A 21,347-nucleotide genomic window follows, 5' to 3' on the forward strand; every position below is an offset into this window, starting at 1 on the left:
TAGCATAACACAAGACTGACTTTCACAATGAATTTGCATATGCAAAGACTCCTGCTTAAATGCAAGTGGCTGACTGATCTCTACCAACCAACAGTGCCCAGAAGTTGTTTGCATAAATGGATTAAACCGAACGCATGCAACTGGTAAGATAAATAATGACATGCAAATCCACGTATACAACTAATGAGAAACCACCTAATGAGAAACCACCTGGGCTACTCCAAGAATCAGTTTTCAGATTTCTCACTTTGTTCTAGTAAGTTGTGTGGGGGGATTTTTTTGTTGTTTTTGATGTGGGGGGTTTGGTTTCTAACAGCGGTAGCAATCTATCATATATTTGGAGTGTATGTTTTCAGATTTGGAAATGTATGTTTAAGAGGTTTCAATTAGACTGCTAAGAGATACATTATTCAACCGAGTAAAAAGTGAATGGAGACAGCACAAGTTTTGCCAGTGGCCCAAGTTCCAAAATCTTCCTGTAAGGAGAAACGACATCCCCCTCAGCTGAGAGAACAGTCTCGGTGTCATTGGTCTCTAACGACCACAAAACAGCCGTCACAGTGATTTAGTGATTTATTTTCAATAACAGATGGACTGGCAGCAAATCTGTCACAGTAGCCAACCATACAGAATTTTTTACTTTTTGTGCTTTAACAGCGTTGATGGGTTTTTCCTCTTGAGTGGAAAGAGAGAAAAAAAGGCTCCTAAGAAATAACCTCATTTAATTTTTCCTTAAAATTTGTCAAAACACATTATGCATTAACCATAAAAAATACCTGATCACAGAGGGACTGCAGAAGGGAAGTCACGTATTCTGCGCTTTGTTGATGAGTGACATTGTCTCCAACTGACCGCATTAAAGCCAAAAGCTCCTGGAAAACTTCTCCGTACTTTTCATCACCTTTAGCAGTTCCATTGATGAGATGCAAAATGGCCAATTTACAAGCTTTATGTGAAGCCAGGGCATCCAATAAAGCAAGCAATCGAGTAGTCTGTCCAGTGTATTGTTTCTCTTTATCTTCTGTGTTGCTGAAAGGATATCAACGCGCTTTGAATATATAAGAAAAGCTGTTCTAAAGTGATCTAAAAAACTAGAAAACCAACTATTGCAGGAGTCGAAATTCTACATTTTAAACAAAACACCTAGTGTATGTTCTTACACTTCATTTTCTTTAACTTTCACTAAACAACTCTCAGTTCCATCAGAATTTAACTACGTATTTAAAACAAACAGTACTCATTGCTTCAATCTCCTCCACCTTACAAATATGTACATATTTTCCTGCTGATATGCAAATTGCAGTAACGTCAACTTATTTAGTTCAGATAAGTCCTTTAGAAAAAGGTCACTGAATAGAAAAGTCTTTGTAGGGACAGCCTAAAAAAAGCCTTCCTAAAATACTTTCCATACATGCACAGTGTGAAACAGTAGACGGGTATGATAGCATTCCCTGGCAACATTAAGCATTATCAGGACATAGTATATACTACTGGACTGAGAATTCATTCCGCTCATAATAGGTAAACAGCATTTATGAAAGTATTTTTCTCTTCCCAAGAACCTGGGAGAAATTAACAGTGCATTAAAGAAATCTTTCCAACAGAAAAAAGAGGATACCTTTGCAGGTCTTCTACAATTAGATCCAATACAGTCCTCATGATAAGAAGAGCAGTAGGTGAAGCCAAGTCACACAGCTGAACGCAAATACGTCTCAACATGTGCTGAATAGGCTGGCAGGATGAGCCAGAGAAAGATCGAACTATCTCTTGTATCAGTTTGGCCTGAACATGAAGATGCATGCTCCACAGCTTCCTGGTGTTGAGTGCCACCGAAATATCATGTGGCTCAATTACCTGCAGGAACAGAAGAACAGGAGGTTTTCCCTTTCCACTTTCATAAAACCTCAGTTCCACCACAAGGCATAAACAAATACTAAGTACCAATATTGTCCTCATCAAAAAAACGCAATGCCATCTTCATTAATATCACTGAATGACAGAGTACAGAGCCACAAGTTAGGTATTCCACTGGGAGCATGGACTGTCATGCATCTTTTATGTTTACTTAAAGATCCCAAATTCAAGACGCATGCCTTAGTACACTGAGAGCTGCCACTACCAGCCACTGTTTCAGTAATACAATGGAAGTCCAAATAATCTGGAGAAGAAAAATGGATAACTACTAACTAAAACACATGCTCCAACTTTTCCCCCCATCAGAAACATACCTCTAGAGAATCTATATGAATATAAATGCTTTATAAAAACTTCAATCCACCCTTTCATGAATGTGTTATCCCACAGCTAAGGAAATGGTCTAAAATGGTCTAAGGGCTACAGAGAATTGAAATTCTTTAAAAACTAAAGAAATCTAAATGATACCTGAGTTGTCTGCATGGGCAGTGGAAGAGGCAACAATTCTGAAAGCAGTATAAGTCCAGAGAAAAAACCCTCAGGAATTCTCAAAATGGAGGAGAGAACCTCCTTCAGCATTAAAGACCAAGTATTGTTTGCCAAAGTTTCTTCCGAAATGGTAAGTTTTTCATTAACGCCCTGTGTAAAAGTCAGTAAGATATCAACAATGTCATTCTGAATTTTCTGCTCATCACTATCCAAGCGGCCCGAGAGAGGAATAGAACACAGGAGCATGTGTAAAGAAACAAGTGCCGACGGAACACGCATGTCCTTGAATTCAAAAGATCCGCCCCTCAGAAGTTCTGTTAGCATGGTTTTAAGTAGCGTAAGCGTACAGCGGGCCATAGAAATAGTAGTAACTCTGTGCAGTGTGGTGCCCATGTTGACATGGAGTCGCCAAGGCTGAATGAGAATGCTGTTCAGCTTCTGGAGAACACGAATGAAAGTGTCCATTCCCTCAGAAGAAAACAGTTGAATTACCGCAAGATTCCATTTAAGGTCTTTCTGTTGACCTGTATGGAAAATAAAAGACATTTCTGAATGTCTAACTCCTCTTGGGAAATCACAGTTACATTTTAGACACGCTTAAGTAAAAGAATCAGAAAACTAAGATTTCTGTGTTAAACAGTAGAAATATATCTACCGTACCTTCTACCATAGGTGGCGGACATGCAACATGACAAAGAACACGAAGTGCCGTAGGAAGACCAACGCCATCTGGGGTCATCAAACTGTCGATGTTCTTAAAACAAAATTAAAAAAAAAAAACGTGTATTACAAGAAATGACTTTATACCAAATGTACTACTTGCTTTATATTCTGCCACTGCAATAAACAAACAGCTTAGTCATCAGGTTGTTATACACATTCTGCTTAATTACACAGAAGGACGGTTTTCATCTAACAAAATCAGAAGAGCAGACTTTAAGTTTCTGCTGTTTCAAAAAACATAAGTGACTATGTTTTATACTCTGTACTTCCAATACAGGTATTTTTCTGTTTGATGTCTAAACAAGAAAAGAAAATTATCAGCTAATGCTAAAAATCTGTTTCAGTGAGCTTAAGGGGAGAATTATTCTCTGGGAGCTAACTCCAGGAGAAAACACTTGGAAGCCCCTTTCAGTTTTCCTGGTGAAAATAACCCTGCATTTGGCCATGCTTAGTAACTAAAGATGCAAAATGAAATGAAAAACTGCTGCCTGCTCAATGCAGGTGAAAGAGCAACTTGTCTCTGCCTGCAAAATTACTTCCCAAGAACTGTCAGCTGACAGCTCAGTCTCCTGTGCTGATCACACTTCTCAGCCCTAGGTTCCCAATTCACATGACCAGGGTACACACCACTGTAGCTTACTGGCACATTAGTTTTTATATTCACTTCATTCACAGAGGCAATGTACGATCAGTTTCGCTTCATCTTTTCCTATGACAATACATGCTGTTAAGTAAAAAAGGAAAGGTCTGTAACAACAGCTCTTAAGGACATGATTCATAAATCGGTAGGTGCAGCACTGAGGAACAAGGCCACATACATGACCTCCCATATTCTTAACAAGATTTCTTTTTTCCTCATTATCAGACTTGAAACACTGTTCTTTTACTGTTGCTCGCAACAATGGCAGGTATGCTACCAAATAAGTTTTCAGAAGGACACCTTTAACAAGGAACTTTAGTTCTCTTTTGTCCACAGAAAGGCAGTCACTCTTGAGAAATACATGGTAATAGATCTAATATTTAGTTTTTCGAGTTCTATGCATTATAAACCAGAAACTTCTATTTCAATCAAAATGTTCACATCTGGCATTACTACTTCAGTGTTTGCATTAAAAACTCAAAATCAAAAATAAGGATAGAAAAAGATACACATAAAATAAGGCTATGTTAATTTTTACAAATCACATTCCGATTGTTTATATGATGATATAAACTTTGCACTCAGTTATCTGCAGTTTTGTTTCAATAAATATAACTGAAAGCAAAAATTGGCCTAGATCATAAACTTTAATAGAAACATCTGTTTTTAAATATCATGTTAGTACATACCCAAGATAAAACATCAAACTACAGAAAGGCATAAGCCTATAGAGTACAACCAAAAGAGAGTATCTGTCTATATTTTACTAACCTGTTTGATATATTCTATAAGATTTGGAATACAATTTATTTCAAATCTAAGATTTTTCAAAGGTTCAAGCCACTTGCTGAGCTCTGCGGAAAAAAAAAATCACTTAATCAAGTAACTCGTCGGTGCATTCATGAACGTAACATTTTATGCAATAAAAATGTACTCAATTTACACAACAGGTACTAAGTCCAAGTGTGAAATCCATAAATCATACGCTGTAGCAAGCTGAAAAGCACTAACAAAAGCAAGAGTTCAAAACAGTCAATACACCCCATGTCGTCAACCTGAACACTCAAATAATTCTCAGCTTGTTTTGTGTTACTTGTAAGTAAATGCATTTTATAAAAAACACTAAGGGTCCCACTGTCAGATAAAGACAAAGCCATTAAGGGAAATGTGTCCTAGCTCTTGATGTATATAACAGGTTATTAAAAACTGAAAACAAATACCCCATAAACGCCCAAACTGAACCAATCTCTGCACCTATTCTCTCTGAAAGTCTTTACGCAGTAACAGTTTCTCCTTGCCCAGAATAAGCCAAACATCCTAAATCTTTGGGAGAGACTTCAAGTTTTAAAACTCATGACTCCAGAAAATAATTAGAAGAACGTGAAGGTTCAAAAACCAAATGGCTATGAATTAACAACTATTCTCAGATGGATATAATGATTCTTTTTAATAAACTAGATCCACTCCTCACAACATAGTCTGATGGTCTGGAGAGGCAAAAAGAAATAAAAGCATGGCAGAGGGGGAAATCGAACTGAAGTTTTGAAGAATTCTGATTTCTGTCAGTGCCTTTAAGTCTTTGGGAGAAATTGCTGGAACATCTAAACACAGCGGTGCAGCTGCACAGAGCACAACTCTGGCCATCACAGCTTTACTGTTCAGGTGCCAGAATGGTCTCCAGCAGCCTTCATCCAAACAGCTCCATTCGAATTAACACCACCGAGGGAACATCCCATGGCACAACTTGGAGGTCAAAAGACTGAGTAACCTGACTATTCCATGTCACTTGGCCCAGGTGCCAGGAAACAGTCCCAGGAATATTTCCTTTATTTGCATATACAGACCCTGTACGCCTACATCACCAAAGAAAACAACAAAAGTTAAGAGTCTGCTCACTGACTAGTTAGTCCAACTCTGAAATTTGCTCTTCTAAGTTATTTTCAACACAAAAATAATTTCATACTTCCTGCAATTATCCAAAATTCATGGTAGTTAATATTACTTGAAAAATAATTTAACTACACAGAATTTCCTATTAAACTCTCATTAGCGGGAAAAAATTACACATAATATCTGTGAGTCAACTAATCAGATGCAGCTGGAAAAAGGAATTTCATTACATACATTATCCAAACCAGATGACTGTGAAGTACCAATTACCCACACATAAAAGGTTTCTTCCATACATTCAGACAATTCAGTCGATAATGACACATACTGTACCTTGCAATTTGGTGTTATTTTCGTCTGCCTTACAAAGCTTCAGCAAAGGCACCGAGTGCTGTTCCAGCATTTGGACATCACTGGAAGACTGAACCACCAGCAGAACAAGGATGCAGGCATAATTATAAGCAACTGACTTCTTAGACTTTGAGTCTCTGAAACAACGATAAGAATTTTCTTCAGATCCCAGCTAATGCAAATGTGCTTGATTTTCATACTTTAACACCTAAAAGTCCACGTACAGAACTTTCACTATCAGCAAGGCTTTCCCCATATAATTATCATTGAAAAAGAAATTTCTCCTGTGAAGCTTTCATTTACATTTACTTTACACCTATTTTAGCACCCATAAAAAAATGAGAGCTGAAGGCACTGACGAGAGTCAACGAAACAGCAAATCTTTCTCTGTAACTTTGTCTCCACTTTTAAATTTTTGCCTGGAAGTGCTGCTGCCTAAAATAACAACTGCTTGTCCAAAGGACACGACAACTTTTAACATATGTAAGAACTAAGAGATTCCCACCCCTGAGAAGTGTGCATTCCCAGACAAATCTTCCTCTTGAATGAAACTACGCTTACTGATTTTTTCATACAGCCAAATGTCTTATCTATATCATAACATAATATATCACAGCACCTTTATGGATGACCCACATAAATTTTGGGCGTAAAGGATTTGATCACAACTGTCAGGCCCGATTTTCAATAACATCGTTCTACTTGAGGTAATTTCAACAAGTTCATGGTCTAAAAGGAACTCAAATTATTTAGTTATACTGAGTTATTTTTAAAAGGTAGATACTTCCGAAAGGTAGAAAATTAAAGAATGCAAATAAATGCATAATTACCCTAAAGCTTCTTTGGAATAGTACTCCATTAAAGTAATAAGACTTTGGAGGTTTTTCTCCAGACTGAAAACATGAGCCACAGCAGATCTTCCCACAGGGTTAAAGGTGATCAAGTAAAGGTTGTGAAGCGTTCCCAGCAGATCAGAATGGTCGGTTTCCTCGCTGGCTGTGCACCGCTGAAAGTGGCAGAATAATTCTGAAATGCACTGTAATGTCTGTGTGGAATGGAGGAGCCACAGGGCAAACGTGTCCTCATTTGCACCGTCTGATTGGAGACCTTCCTCTTGATCCGGATCAGAAAACTGACAGAGCGCTCTGATCAGCAAGTTCGTCGCCTCATATTCAGAAATGAAAAAAAGGAGACCCTTCTGCGACTGCGCCAGGAAACGCAACAGATCTCGTATCGCTTGTAGCACACCTGGATGCGCACCTGTCACTGGAATAGACAGCAGCAAAGTAATGCACTCCAAGAAATGGTGACTATGAAGATATCTGAAAAAAAAAAATGTGCAGGAGAAGAATCAGTAACATTACAATCATGCCAATGCTGTACAACAGCAGAATGGAAAGTTGCACGCCTCCTAGCTTCTGCGCTTAATTGTTCTGAGGACGGTGAGAAATAATAACTAATAATAAAGCAGTACAAAACTTAAAGCATACAAAACGTAACTGTTACAATGTTTACAGGAAAAGAATCATAGAATGGTTTCGGTTTGAAGGGACCTTGAAGATTCTCTAGTTCCAAGCCTCCTGCCGTGGGCAGGGCTGCCACCCACCCACCAGCTCAGGCTGCCAAGGGCCTCATCCAGCCTGGCCGTGAACACCTCCAAGGATGGGGCATCCACAGCTCCTCTGGGCAGTCTGTGCCACCACCTCATTGCCCTCCAAATAAAGAATTTCCACCTAACATCTCAGCTAGATCCCCCCTCTCTAAATTTAAAGCCATTCCTCCTTGTCCTATTGTTATTCGAAGACTGTTTGCTTATAGATACTAATATTTCTCTGTGACCTATACTGCTATTATCAAAGAAAACTCTTAGCACTTTCAGACATACTTTCTAGATAATAACTTGCTAACAGAGAAATAACACATGGGATCCTATAAATAGCTGAATACAGACAGGCCTGACCTCCTCTGCCCGTGCTCTGGAACACTGAGCCAGGCTGACAGAACAGCATGTTGGCTTGTATCTTGCCAGCTCAGCACAGAGAGAGAGGTAATTCCAGACTGATTATCCATATGCATAGACATGTTCCAGGATGAAAAAGGGAAAACTCTTCAGATCTATAACAATTTTCAAATACGCAGTTGTGCAGCACCTAGCACAACCTTCTAGGGTTTATCAATGCAACTGACATGTTAGCACAGTATCAGTAGTAGCATGAGGTTAGCTTCTTTTTATGTGCTGACAGGCTTGACCGAAAGCCAACAATGTAACAGGTACATTAACCATCAAATTCTCCCAGAACAATCCAGAAACTTTCAATAAATACAAAGTACAACACTGAGAAAAGTGTCAGTCAACGATGTCATCCCTAAAAATATCTATACCAAGCTGGAGGAAATGCATTCTAAAAAGCAAACTTGCAAGTACCATACCTAAAAAGAACAGGATAAGGATCGTCCCTTTCTGGAGGGCCTGTAATGCGTGCCATGGTTGGGAAAGATTTCACAGGTGGCTGAATCATGGTATGAGGAGCTGTTTCCATCAAGTGGAAGATTTCTTCAAGAAGACTAACAAGTTTTTCCACCTCTCCTTCACTTATATTAGAAGACTCCAAAAGATTATCCATATCCATAGGAGCCTCCACATCATTCTCATATTCTTGGTTCGCTCTGTCAAGTCCCGCCAAGTCCTGGTCCTGTTCTGTCTCCGTGTGATTAGGAAGAGAAGGAGTGTTCTCGGCTAACTGATCAACCACCTTCTTAATATCTGACAGAATCTCATAGAAGTGACATTTCTGGAGAATTGCAGAACCAGCAGTAACTACTCTCACAGTCTGATCTAACAGTATGAGTTCGAGCAGTTTCTGATAACCACTTTTTTCATGTGCATCTGCACCACCTCTTAGAAACATTTCCATTCCCTCAGTTGTACTAATAACACTGTCCAACGCTTTAAAAGCATTAAGTTTAAGGGAGGATGATACATGGTCTGCAAACAACAGTTCAAACAACACATTAATAACTCCTGCCTGCAAGAGTGCTGTTATTCCTTGAGTCCCACATTCTCCTAATGATGACACCAGTTTCGTCCCAGCTTTGAGCTGTCGGACATTCAAAGCAATAGGCTGCTTGAGAGCTACCTGAAGGCTTAAAGCTTGCAGGGTCCAGTCTACTAGCTGGGTAATATAGTCTTGTTTTGAGTCTTTAACCTGCAGATAGCTCAATCCTTTTACTATTAAACTTGGAATCTCTTCTAATGCAGTCACCCACTTTGCACCCCTTTCCTCTTGATATAATTCCAGCAGCTCTGTTAATTTAACTGATGCCTCCACTGCCCCTGAATTTTCTTTTTCTGGGTCTAGGTCCTTTATTTTAGCAACTTCATTCTCAAATACAGTCTTGTATGGGCAGTTGAAGTATAAAAGAGGTCCAAGCTCCCTTTCAAAAGGTTCATATGTCACAGGAGGCACAGATGCCAGATCCTCTGGAGTATATTCAATATCAAAGCTCGGATATTTAAATGTTTCACGTTCCAGATCAGCAATTCCATCTTCATCGCTTGAAATCTGCTCGTATCCATCATCTCCTAAGAAGAAAATAATTCAGTTATGAGAGAACTTACGGATAACCCAGTTCATTACTGCTGAGAAGCTGCTCAAAGCAAAATAATTACGTATTCAATGCAAACTAGTTATAAAACAATCACATACCAACATACAAAAAGCTTTCTCTCTCCAGCTATAAGTGAAAGCCCCAAGTGACAAACTGTTTTATGTTAACAAAGGACGCACTTAGAAGAACATATAAAGCAAAAAGTTCTTTTAAATAGATTACACATTTCTACAAGAATACTCTCGAATGTTCTTCCTATGACTGAATCTACCATTAAACTTCTAGCTCAAGATGTCACACAGGCATGGTAGGAAATTTAAATAATTTGAGATGACAACTACTGACATTATTATGAAGAAAAAATTGTTTAGTAATTAGGATATTGTTTGCTTCGCAGCTCTCCTATTTCTTTAAAAATCAGCAAGATCCAGTATTTATTCTTACCTATAAAATCCATCTCTGTTTTCCTCTTTTTATAGAGCTTGACAGGAAGATTTACTATCATGGAATAAATATCCTTCAAGAAAATACTGTTCTCCTCAAGAACCATGGGCAAGGCACACAATGGTGCAATGAGGCAAGCAAAATGAGATAGAGTTCTCTACACTACAAGTCTGTACTTGTACAGTTCTGCCATCAAAAGGTCAAAAAGCTTTTTCTTTATTTTTCTTAACTTTTTATGAACGTCTTAACTTACCTTCACCTTCTTCTTCCTCTTCACCATCTTCTTCATCTTCATCTTCCTCCTCCTCTTCCTCATCTTCATCAGGAATGCTGTCTACTGTATGTCCATCATCATCATCCTCCTCCTCCTCCTCCTCAACATCCACATCTTCTTCGTCATCTCCTTCTTCTGGTTGATCTTCTTCCACTTCTCCTTCATCAGAATATTGGCTTTCTTGGTGAATGGATGTTCTATCAGGAGAAATGGGCTCAAAGTAATCCTCCCTGTGGTCCACATCATCTTCTTTTTCTCCAACCACTAATTAAAAAAAAAAAAAAAAGTTTAAGAAATCAGAGGACTTCTGTGAAACCCAATGCTCAGTACAATTTTTGAATTTTTCATTACACATAGCGGAGATGCAAAAAGAACATCTTGAAGAAAATCTTCAAATATTTTGGCAGAAAACAAGCAACAATCACTTAATTCAGCAAGGCTGTAAAGAAGTATGCAAAAAATTCCTTTTAATCTGACTAGAGCCCACAATGCAGCAGATGCTGCAAAGAGAGAGATGGAGGGGAACGACAACAAGTAACAGTCAACAGAAAATTTATATAAAATATGAGCACTATGATCAAGCACTGTATTGATCAATAGCTGATATTCTTAAATCTACTAACTTCTAAGTTGATACAATTTAATGTATCTGACAGATTTTCTTTCAGATCCCTTCCCTAAAATGTAATCTGTCCAGCAGACAGGAAACCTTACACTGGAAAAGAAACAGAATTCTGCCTCCACCAAGCAGCGGTAGGCAGCAGACAAAACACAGTGTGCTCTCATTCTACCTGACACTGGCATAGGTTCATCCTCATCATCATCAGGAGGAGGAGGGCCCGGAGGTGTCCTTGGTCCCCTAGGTTGTGGTCTTGGAGGACTGCCATTGAACTGGTCTTCTTTCTCTCCATCAACTATATTTATTGTGAAAACGAAAACTCGCATTTAATGGAATCACAGAAATTGAAACAATATATTTTAGTTTTTCACTGCTACTTTGGATACAGAAACACCTTAATTTCCCAGTGTTCCAGCTATTATTTAATCTGTATTTTGCCTGAGCACAATTTGTGAGGTTGTTTTCTGAAACCACTTTTGATGTGAACAAGAATTACACTAAATAAGCAAGGCTATTAACAATACAGATTCTTAAAAAATACAATGCAGGATTAAAATTAGCGTGGTTAATTGCCATTGTTTACTTTAATGTTATCAAGGCTTACCGTGTTTTGGGGTTCTTTTCAAACCAGGCTGTTGCTGGGGAGGAGGAGGCGGAGGTGGGGGTGGAGGAGGTGATTCTCTGTCATGAGTGATTACTCTGTCAACTGAGCCATATATTGCCAAAGTCAGACAATTGTACCACCCCCTCAGAACCAATCCATCTGTGTTGACCTGTTTGGATTTGTTTTTAAAAAAAAAAAAAAAAAGCAAAAAAATCACTTTAAAACAACACAAGACAACTACATGAAAGTTATTTTTTAAAACACTCTATCAGTATCTGCCTAAAAGCATAAATGGAGTACTGAACATTACAGTATCTCTCGAATCTGCATTTTGAAAACTGAGAAAACTTAAAATATATAAATCATTACAAGAAATAAGTAATCCTCCTCTAAAACCATTCAACTACTTGCAGTATGTTGCCTAATTCATACAGCCTACATGCCTGTATTATACCTCCAGTATAAGAGAAGAACATTAATTACCAGGGGACACACATACATTGATCTGAATGAGATAAACCAAACAAAATGGAAGAGGATATGATTTGTCATGGCCTGCAGCCATAATGTTCTGATTCATGTTTGCTCATAATGGGTACTTGTATTGGCAATCTCAGTAAGAACTGACAAGCAATCAAGTCTTCTACAACTTATGCCATACATATAGCATCGATAACGCAGACTCTGAAGTAGTAAGTATCTGAGCTACAGGCAGGTTTTAAGATAAGTCCTTAAACAGTGAACACTTTACTCAGTTCCACTGCGCCACTCATTTACACGCAGATGACAGATGCAGAAAAGGAGGTTTAAATCACGTTGCATTACCTTCGCATTGGGTCTGAAAATAATTGAAGTGTTTTCATCATATTCGAGGCTGTTAAGTAAAATATACAAAATTATTTTTCCATTTCTACAAAGGATTTCATAGAAACAGAACATGGCAGTACTAAACAGATAAGTCAATGACGAAATACTGAACAAAAACACACACTGAAAAACAGGAACACAGAAACACTGATTTTCACATAATACTTTTCATTAACATGTGACAGATCTGGAAATTTAAAAATAACATCTTTTAAGAATGAACCTCTGTCCTCCCACAAGAATTGGAGCAAAAGGGCAAGGAGAATACAAACTCCTTAGCAAAAGGCAGACCAAACAAGAAAAGTACGGGAGATGCAGATGTTCTGCACTCAAAACTTCTCAAGATTTTTCTTGAAGGGAAGGTAGATAATGAAGTCTTGAAGTAATTACGAGAGCGCTTACCTCCCCAGCCTATCAAAAACGGGGGCACTTGGCTTGCTGACGTTGTTGAAAAACAAGTCCAGTTGAAATGTGTGTGGGGATGTCTCTCTGGAAACACAATGAAGGTAAAAATTAAACCCATCCATCTCCTTATCGGAGTAAGTAGGACTAATAAGGAAAAAGCTTTAAATAATACTGTTTAAATGATTCCCCAAAATAACTACAAGCGCGGCAGACATGCAAATGCATTTTATCTTTTTAGACAGGAAGTTCCACTGAAATATAGAAGTTGAAGAAAAACTAACAGGAAGGTGTTCCTGAATCAGACACTCACCCATAAGCCCTGTTGTCAGGTAAACTTGTGTGAGCTCTCACACCCGGAGGAATGACACGTACTTCATTTATATAAACCACACATGGAAAACGAACCACATCTATATTGGTGCTTTGCTGCAAAACAAAGAAGAAAGAAATGCAAAATGTATAAAATATAAAATGGAAGCAACGTAACAAATACTCTTTATTCACCAGATTTAGGTTACAATACTAATAATTATAAAATTCAACTCTGTAAAATGTTAATTGCTGCTAAACAGAAAAGGTTTTTTTAAGTGACCTCCTGGTATTTTTTAAACTTCTACACCATTTTTTATAGACGATATTACAGATTTATTTACATAATCAGTTATTTGCGATAATCTTTTTAAACAGGAACAGTTTTTCTTTAACAGAAGGTACATTGGTAAAAAAAAGAAAATACAACTTCAATTATTAAAGCAAGACTGACTATACAGTTCCCTTTTAAATAAACTGTATCAAGTTATTAAGTAAAGAAAAGAGAAAATATGTGCATGTGTTCTATTTCTAAAGATTAGGGAAAGTTGAATTTCAAATGTAATATTAATGATAATAATGCTATATGTCTGTTTCACTAGACATGTACAAAAATTCCACTCGAACCTTATTTATTCAATTTTGCAATATGAGAAAGCCCATTCAGAACACAGAAATAGCAAATGTAAAGAAATCTTACACTTTGGCACTCCCAAAAAGTATATTTAAGCAAACTAGGAAGTAACTGTAAGGTCACCTATCTCCCATACAGTAACAACCAAACAATTGACCCTCTGCCTTGAGAGGTGCTGGCATCCCTGCAGCACATACAAAGCTCCAAGATGGTGAGGCAGCGACTGCTGGAGCAACAGGAGAAGGCAACGGGGAAATTCAAGGGAAATACCTAGAAGGAACTAAGGAGTTATCCTTTAAACAAATGACAAGACCAGCTGCCCAGCTGAAGTGCCTATACACCAATGCACACAGCTTGGGAAACAAACGGGAGCTGGAAGTTACTGTGCTGCTTGAAAACCATGATATAGTTGTCCTCACCAAAACCTGGCGGGATGATTCCCATGACTGGAATGCGGCTATTGAGAGCTACGAGCTGTTCAGAAGGGACAGGCAAGGAAGGAGGGATGGGGGTATTAAGAGACAGTTAAGGGACTGAGGCAGCAAAGGGAGCCTTGTGATTGGTGTCTGCTACAGGTCACTAGTTAAGTCAGAGCCTGTCCATGAGGCCTTCTGCCTGTAGCTGCCGGGGGTGTCTCAATCGCAAGCGCTCATCCAGCTGGGGGACTTCAACGACCTGGACGTCTGCTGGAAAAGTAGCACGGTGAGCTGCAGGCAATCCAGGAGGCTCCTGGAATGCACTGAGGATAACTTCCTCAGTAAAGTAATAGACGGCCTCACCAGGGGGGGATGCAACATTCGACCTGTTGCCCACCTTGAACTGAACTTGGCTAGGGATGCCAAAAGGAACAAGAAAGGCTTCTACAAGAACCTCAACCAGAAAAGGAAAGTCCAGAAGGGCGTACCCCTCCTAATGAGTGACATAGGCAGGCTGGTAACAACAGACAAGGAAAAAGCTGAGGAACTTAACTTTTTTGCCTCGGTCTTCCCTGATAACTGCTCGCCACACAGCCCTCAAACATTTGGTTTGGTAGGAGGGGATCAAAGAAGCAACATCCCTCCCACTGTAAGTGAAGATCAGGTTCAAGACCACCTGAAGAACTTGAACATCCACAAGTCTATGAGTCCCGATGAGATGCATAGATAGATAGATGTCATCTATCTTGACTTCAGTAAGGCCTTTCACACAGTACTTCACAACATCCTTCTCTCCAAATCAGAAAGATATGGATTTGATGGATGGACTGTCCATTGGACCACGAACTGGCTGCAAGATTGAGTCCAGAGAGTGGTGGTCAATGGCTCAATGTCTGGATGGAGATCAGTAATTAGTGGTGTCCCACAGGGGTTGAGTGCACCCTCAGTAAGTTTGCTGATGACACTAAGCTGTGTGGTGCAGTTGACAGACCAGAGGGACAGGACACCATCCAGAGGGACCTAGACAGGCTTGAGCAGTGGGCCCAGTGAACCTCATGAAGTTCAACAAAACCAAGTGCAAGGTCTTTCACCTGGGTTAAGGCAACCCCCTTACCAATACAAACTGGGGGATGAAAGGATTGAAAGCAGCCCTGCAAAAAAAAGACCCAGGGTACTGGTGGATGGCAAGCTGGCCAAGAGCCAGCGATGTGCCCTTGCAGCCCAGAAAGCCAGTCGTATCCTGGGCTGCACCAAAAGAAGCATGGCCAGCAGGGCAAGGGAGGTGATCCTGCCCCTCTACTCTGCGCTGGCGAGGCCTCACCTGAAGTACTGCATCCAGATGTGGAGTCCTTAGTACAGAAGAGACACAGACCTGTTGGAGCACGTTCAGAAGAGGGTCACAAAAATTATCCATGGAATGGAACACATCTCCTACGAGGACAGGCTGAGAGAAGGGGCTCTTCAGCCTGGAGAACAGAAGGCTGTGAGGTGACCTGATAGTGGCTTTTCAGTATCTAAAGGGGAGCTACAGGAAAGAAGTGGACAGACTCTTCAGTGGTCTCTATCACCACACTATCTGTGGTGATAGAACAAGGGGAAATGGGTTCAAGCTCAAAGAGAGTAGATTTAGATAAGATAAGGAAAAAATATTTTACAGTGAGGATGGTGAGGCACTGGAACAGGCTGCCCAGTGATGCAGTTGATGCCCCGTCCCTGAAGACTTTCAAGGTGAGGCTGGATAAGGCCCTGGGCAACCTGATCTAGCTGTGGTGTCCCTGTTCTTTACAGGGGAGTTGGACTAGGTGGCCTTCAGAGTTCCCTTCCAACTCTAAGGATTCCGTGATTCTATGATCTTTTAGCACAACCACAGGATCTTGCCCTAAGGGCATTACCATTAGGAGGACAAAACAAAAGGAAACATGCTGTGACAGAAAGCACAGCTTTATTAAATGACTGATGGCTGTGGGAGTACTTTGCTTTAAAAAAAAGTGTAGTTGTCACATGTAAGACTCAAAATTTCTGGAGAAAGGCCTGCCATTGAGGAGGCCATGCCGCCAGCAGCACAGCCCGATTCTGGTTAAATGATACAGGACTGCGTCTTGACAGCCATACAGCAACCTCATCAAGATCACATCTGAGTCCAGTTCAGTTCAGTATTCCTCCAAAAAAAAGAAAGAAAGAAAAACAAACTAGATCTGAACCGACCAACAGATTATAGTGCCAAATAAATAATTTCATTAGAAAACTACACAGTACTTTTCAAGGTGAAAAAGTTCCAAGGCAAGGCAGATGATCCATGCAGCTGGAGAATTATTATAACACAATGGTGGCTTTTCTACAATATGCAAAATGCATTTTGTTCTCTTTATTTTTTTTCTTTAATGAGAATTCCGTCTAGTTGAGGTTTGAAACGCATCATTGGCAAGAATGAAAGTGCCAGAAAACAATATATACAATTAAAAACCATTCAGTAAGAGAGCATACTATCCTGAGAAGAAGGTGAATGGCAAGCACTTCCTACTCAGCACTGTCTTAAACGGTAGAGCGGAAATACAGTTGCGTCTGGCTAAGAGTGGCAGCTACAAATGGCTCCAGAATAACTCCTGGTTTATTTGTAATTGCAGCATCAGCTCAGAATGCTTTGTTTTCTTTCTCTCACATCTGCCCCTGCACAAAACTTCTTCCATAGGCTACACTGTGATTCACATTTTCCCCCTCATGGTCCCCTTCCTCCCTGCAGATGGGCACAAGTGGTTGAGCTGTAACGAACGCAGCTCCAAGGGAAATGTTTATGTGTAAGCCCCCACTGTGAAAGCAGGGTTTAAGTACTCATTTTGATCATGGCACACACAGCTCCCGCTAGATGCTACAAGGAAGTATCAGCCATTTGACGAGTGCCCAGGGCACATCTTTCTTCTCCACTCCCTCCCTCGCAGATGCCTGCAATCAAGACTATACTTTCAGCTCGCCTCTCCCCGTTATCTTCAGGAAGGGCAGGCACGGGCTCCCTCAGCCCCGCTGAGGCTCGCCAAGACGCATGCACACCCGCGGGAAGGCCACAGCCCAGGCACAGCGGGAGGAGGCGGAGGTGCCCTCTTCAGCAGCGCTGAGCCAAGCCCCGCTCGCTCCCGCCCAGCCGCTCACTGCCCGCCCAGGCTGCCCACCGGGGCCTACCCCGGCCCCGCTCCGCCGTGCCTCGCAACGGGCTCAGAGGGTATCGGAGCGGGCAGGAACGCCGCTGCGGCAACCGAAAGGACGACCTCACCGCATTACCTCTGCGCTCTGGTGCTTGAACGTGTCTAAAAACAGCAGCTCGGTTGCGGTGTCCACCGCCATCTTGGCTGCGCCGAGGACGGGAAGCGCTTCCGGGCGGCAGCGGCAGCACTTCCGGGTCAGCGCCGCGCTGCGGGGCTGGGGTGCGCGCGGCAGTGGGGGTTTCTCCTCAGGGCCGGGAGGGAGCGCAGAGCCGCGGCGGGTGTCCTCAGTTGGAGGGGACACACAGGGATCACCGAGCCCAACGTGCAGAACAGTTCCTTGCCGCCCCTCTGCAGCGCCCAGTGCTCCGTGTGCGTCCGACGCCGTTCTGTAACAGCTGTACGCCCTGTGAAGCTGAAGGCAGCCCGCGGCCAGCGGGACCCATGGGACTGGTCTCTTGCGAGTTGCGTGCGGTGACATGAGCTCTGTTTTGTCTCCGTCACAGCAAAACTATCTCTGTCTTTTAGAGGAAGGACAGAAAATGTGAACTGTGGAATTCAAAGGGTCTCGTAGGCAATACTGGCAGAAGATTTGCCAGCTTTCAATCTTGCCCTGAGCTGGAACCATCTCTTGCCCTAATGGATAAACACATTTAAACTCCTGGAGTGAAATGTAACCTTTTTTATATTGAAGAACAAGTACTTTAATTTATTTTGCTGAAGTAACACGGTGTCTTACAGATGGTAGTGGCACTTGCCATGGCTTATTTTGGTTATGTCAATAAGCTCTTTTTTGACTTTAGTGCAAGAGCATCCCTTGTAGATGTACTCCAAGCATGGCACTGTGATCTGTACACAGCTGGGGTCTTCTCTTAGGACAGTGTTGCAGCCAGACCAGCTACTGCCAGTAGTCGCAGCAAGTGGTAGGGGGATTCCAGGCCTTCATTTTTGCCTACGGGGACTCTTTATGGCCGGACAAACAGCTGTGCCTCTGGGTGTGAGAATGTGACTTGAATACTGTGCTTTGCGACATTAGGTTCAGATGGTGATGAATACAGTGTCACTGATGAAGATGAGATACATTTACTGACCAGTGAAAGTGAAGAAAACAATTTGATTCGCAGCAGCGATTAGATTAGAAAAACAGATGGTGGTAATCATTAACGTATTTCAACAAAATGATATGGCTCTGCTGCTTCTCCCCATACAGTTTTAAAAGGGGGATATTTTGAAAGAAAACACTAGAGTGATGCAGAAAGCTGTGATTGGAGATCTATCATGGACCAAAGGTCTGCGCAGGGAAGAAGAACAGAGCTGCAGGTGGTATTGAACTGAAGATTTTGCTGTGGAGTAATAGAGCAGGATGGGATGCAGAACTCACAGGCTTGTGAGAAACCTGGAGAAATGAGACGTGCAGCCACAGGCTGGTACAAAATGAACATGGAGGAAGGGAGCTGATGGGTGAGAGGGAATAAGCTTCAGGAACAGAAGTACAGGTGCATACATCAGTACAGGTTAGGGGCTGACCTGCTGGAAGGGAGCTCTGCAACAAACCTGGGTGACCTGGTGGAGAATAGGTTGGCCTTGAGCCGGCAGTGTGCCTTTGTGGCCAAGAAGGTATCCTGGGGCACATTAAAAAGAGCATGGCCAGCAGGTTGCAGGAGGTTATCCTTACCCTGTGCTCTGGTGAAGCCACATCTGGTGGAGTACTGTGACCGGTCCTGGGCTCCTCTGCTAAAGAAAGATAGGGATCATCTATAGAAAGTCCAGCAGAGGGCCACAAAGATGATTAAGAGCCTAGAGCATCTCCTATATGAGGAAAGGCTGAGAGAACTGAGGCTGTTCAGCCTGGAGAAGAGAAGACCAAGCGGGGATCTTACCAGTGTTTATAAATTTATAAAGCACGAGAGTCAAATGAATGGGGCCAAGCTCCTGTCAACGGTGTGCAGCAACAGGACAAGGGGCAATGGGCAAAAACTGGAAAACAGCAAGTTCCAAACAAACATGCAAAAGAACTTATTTACTGTGAGGGTGACACAGCACTGCAACAAACTGCCCAGAGAGGTTGTGGAGTCTCCTTCCCTGGAGATATTCAAGACCTGCCTGGGTGCTCTCCTGCTCAACCTATTGTAGGGAACTTGCTTTTAGCAGGGGGGTGGGACTAGATGATCCCTAGAGGTCCATTCCAACTCTGTGATTCTATGAAGCAGTCACATAAGTCTGTTGCAGTGGTTGGGAAGGCAGTGTTAAGACCAGCTTCTTGGCGTGCAGGAAGACATGGCTAGTTTCAGAAATGCCCTGAAACAGAAAGTGGCACAAAGTGATGGGGGAATGAGGGGGACAGAACTAATAAAGAAAGGACAGAAAAACTGACATTATACTGAAATTAGCAAAGGGGCTAAAAGTAAGACGTTGCAGGAAGGCAGGAAGCAGAAGGCATATCAGAGGGGAGAAGTACAGCAAGTACAAAAGTACAGGGAGAACACGGTGCTGGGAGGTACTGTGAGAGGTTGTTGCGCCCCAGAGCATCCTAGTACATTCCTGTAGGTACTAACACCAATGTCATCTGGAAGATGACACTTCATGCGAACACTGTGCTTAACCGGGCCTGGGGATAACATACAGCCAAGGAGAAGCAACTGGAATGGCAGCACACAAATGCCAGGAGCCTGGGCAACAAAACACGGGAACCTGACCAACTGGTGCATGCTGTCAGACCGGGTACTGGAGGCATAAATGAAGCAAGGTGGAATGGAAACTGTGACTGGGAAACAGGCATTTTAGGGGACACGTTACCCAAGAAAGAGAAAAATAAAATGTAATGGCACTGCAGTAGCAATTAGCGGTCAGTGGCTTCAAAAATTGGCAGATAAATAAAATACTGATTAATCAAGAACCCAGGAGACATAATGGGAATTGGAAATACTTGTAGGGTACTGTTTAACCTATGAAAAGGTTACTCGGTGTCATGGTAGCTTGTGCTAAAAATAAGCTGGGGAGTCTGAGGTTCCTAGATGAAAAGAGGCAAGATAGATGGAATACAAATAAAGAATTCCAGAAAGAAAACTAGGCGCTCTGCCCTTCTTACAGTTGGGGCACAATCATCTCTAATGTCAGATTAACGCATTGCGTTTCAGCTACCTCTTTTACATCAGTGGGGATGCACTTGCCATCAGTCAGATTCTTAAACCCCAAAAAGCTGAAATTGATTCCAGACAGCTTCCATCGTGCAAAGGTTGTTACTGGAGCACATCAGCTATCGAGCAGGAGCCTGGTGACAGTCCCTGCACGGAGCACGCTCTGCAGCCAGCCCAACAAAATGCGTCAGGACAAGGGCAGCAGGCACAACGTGAGCGTTAGGTGGCTGGCAGGATCCCCAAGCCCAGCGCGCTTGCGAAACGCGAGCTGTCCTGCCAAACCATCCGCGTGCCTGCGTTAATGAGAGATGGTGCAAGCTGTGATCCTGCTCCGACACAAGGCGCGGCAATGAAGAAGAGTACAATGCGCGCTGTCGTCCTGGCAAACGCTAGGGAGAAGCATCACAATGAAGCTGGAAATACGCTATTAGGTTGTTAAAGAACTAGACGTGCTACAGGATTTCGTCGGGGAGAGTCAGAGCTATTTGTTTACCCTCCCTTCAGCGAGCTTTTCAGCAGTTTTGTAAAGGAAAAACACTTTTGGAGCAACGTGCACTTATGATACCAATTTAGTAGTGAAAATAAACAAAAATAATAATAATAATAAAACCTCCGGGAAAGAAGCTGTTGTCACGACGAACAAAACCACTGCTGTTCCTCTGCCGTCGAGGAAGGGCTGCGCTCACGGCGCCAGCGTTAGGGGATACCCTAAAATGCGACCGGCTCGGGCGCGCGGGTGCAGGCGGGAGCATCCGCTTGAAGCACGGCAGCGGCAGAAGCTGAAGCAGCCGGCTGCAGCCCGCTCGGGGCGCTCGGGGCTCCCGGTGC

General features: G+C 42.0%; 1 protein-coding gene across 1 annotated transcript in view; it reads right to left on the reverse strand.

Moving 5' to 3' along the window:
- The window catches only part of VIRMA (vir like m6A methyltransferase associated), a 28,779-nt gene extending 11,207 nt beyond the window's left edge, over window positions 1-17,572 (reverse strand). Inside the window, exons 1-15 of the mRNA XM_021388409.1 lie at window positions 17,462-17,572; window positions 13,140-13,255; window positions 12,827-12,913; window positions 12,383-12,431; window positions 11,558-11,726; window positions 11,126-11,248; window positions 10,314-10,598; window positions 8,438-9,590; window positions 6,838-7,329; window positions 5,990-6,144; window positions 4,538-4,620; window positions 3,064-3,157; window positions 2,383-2,927; window positions 1,619-1,854; window positions 777-1,029 (exon numbers count right to left, since the gene is read on the reverse strand). Coding sequence (XP_021244084.1) covers window positions 777-1,029; window positions 1,619-1,854; window positions 2,383-2,927; window positions 3,064-3,157; window positions 4,538-4,620; window positions 5,990-6,144; window positions 6,838-7,329; window positions 8,438-9,590; window positions 10,314-10,598; window positions 11,126-11,248; window positions 11,558-11,726; window positions 12,383-12,431; window positions 12,827-12,913; window positions 13,140-13,255; window positions 17,462-17,524 — 3,903 coding nt within the window. The 5' untranslated portion in view covers window positions 17,525-17,572. The remainder of the gene's footprint in view (window positions 1-776; window positions 1,030-1,618; window positions 1,855-2,382; window positions 2,928-3,063; window positions 3,158-4,537; window positions 4,621-5,989; window positions 6,145-6,837; window positions 7,330-8,437; window positions 9,591-10,313; window positions 10,599-11,125; window positions 11,249-11,557; window positions 11,727-12,382; window positions 12,432-12,826; window positions 12,914-13,139; window positions 13,256-17,461) is intronic.

Source organism: Numida meleagris, chromosome 2, assembly GCF_002078875.1.
Source record: "Numida meleagris isolate 19003 breed g44 Domestic line chromosome 2, NumMel1.0, whole genome shotgun sequence".
NCBI lineage: Eukaryota > Metazoa > Chordata > Aves > Galliformes > Numididae > Numida > Numida meleagris.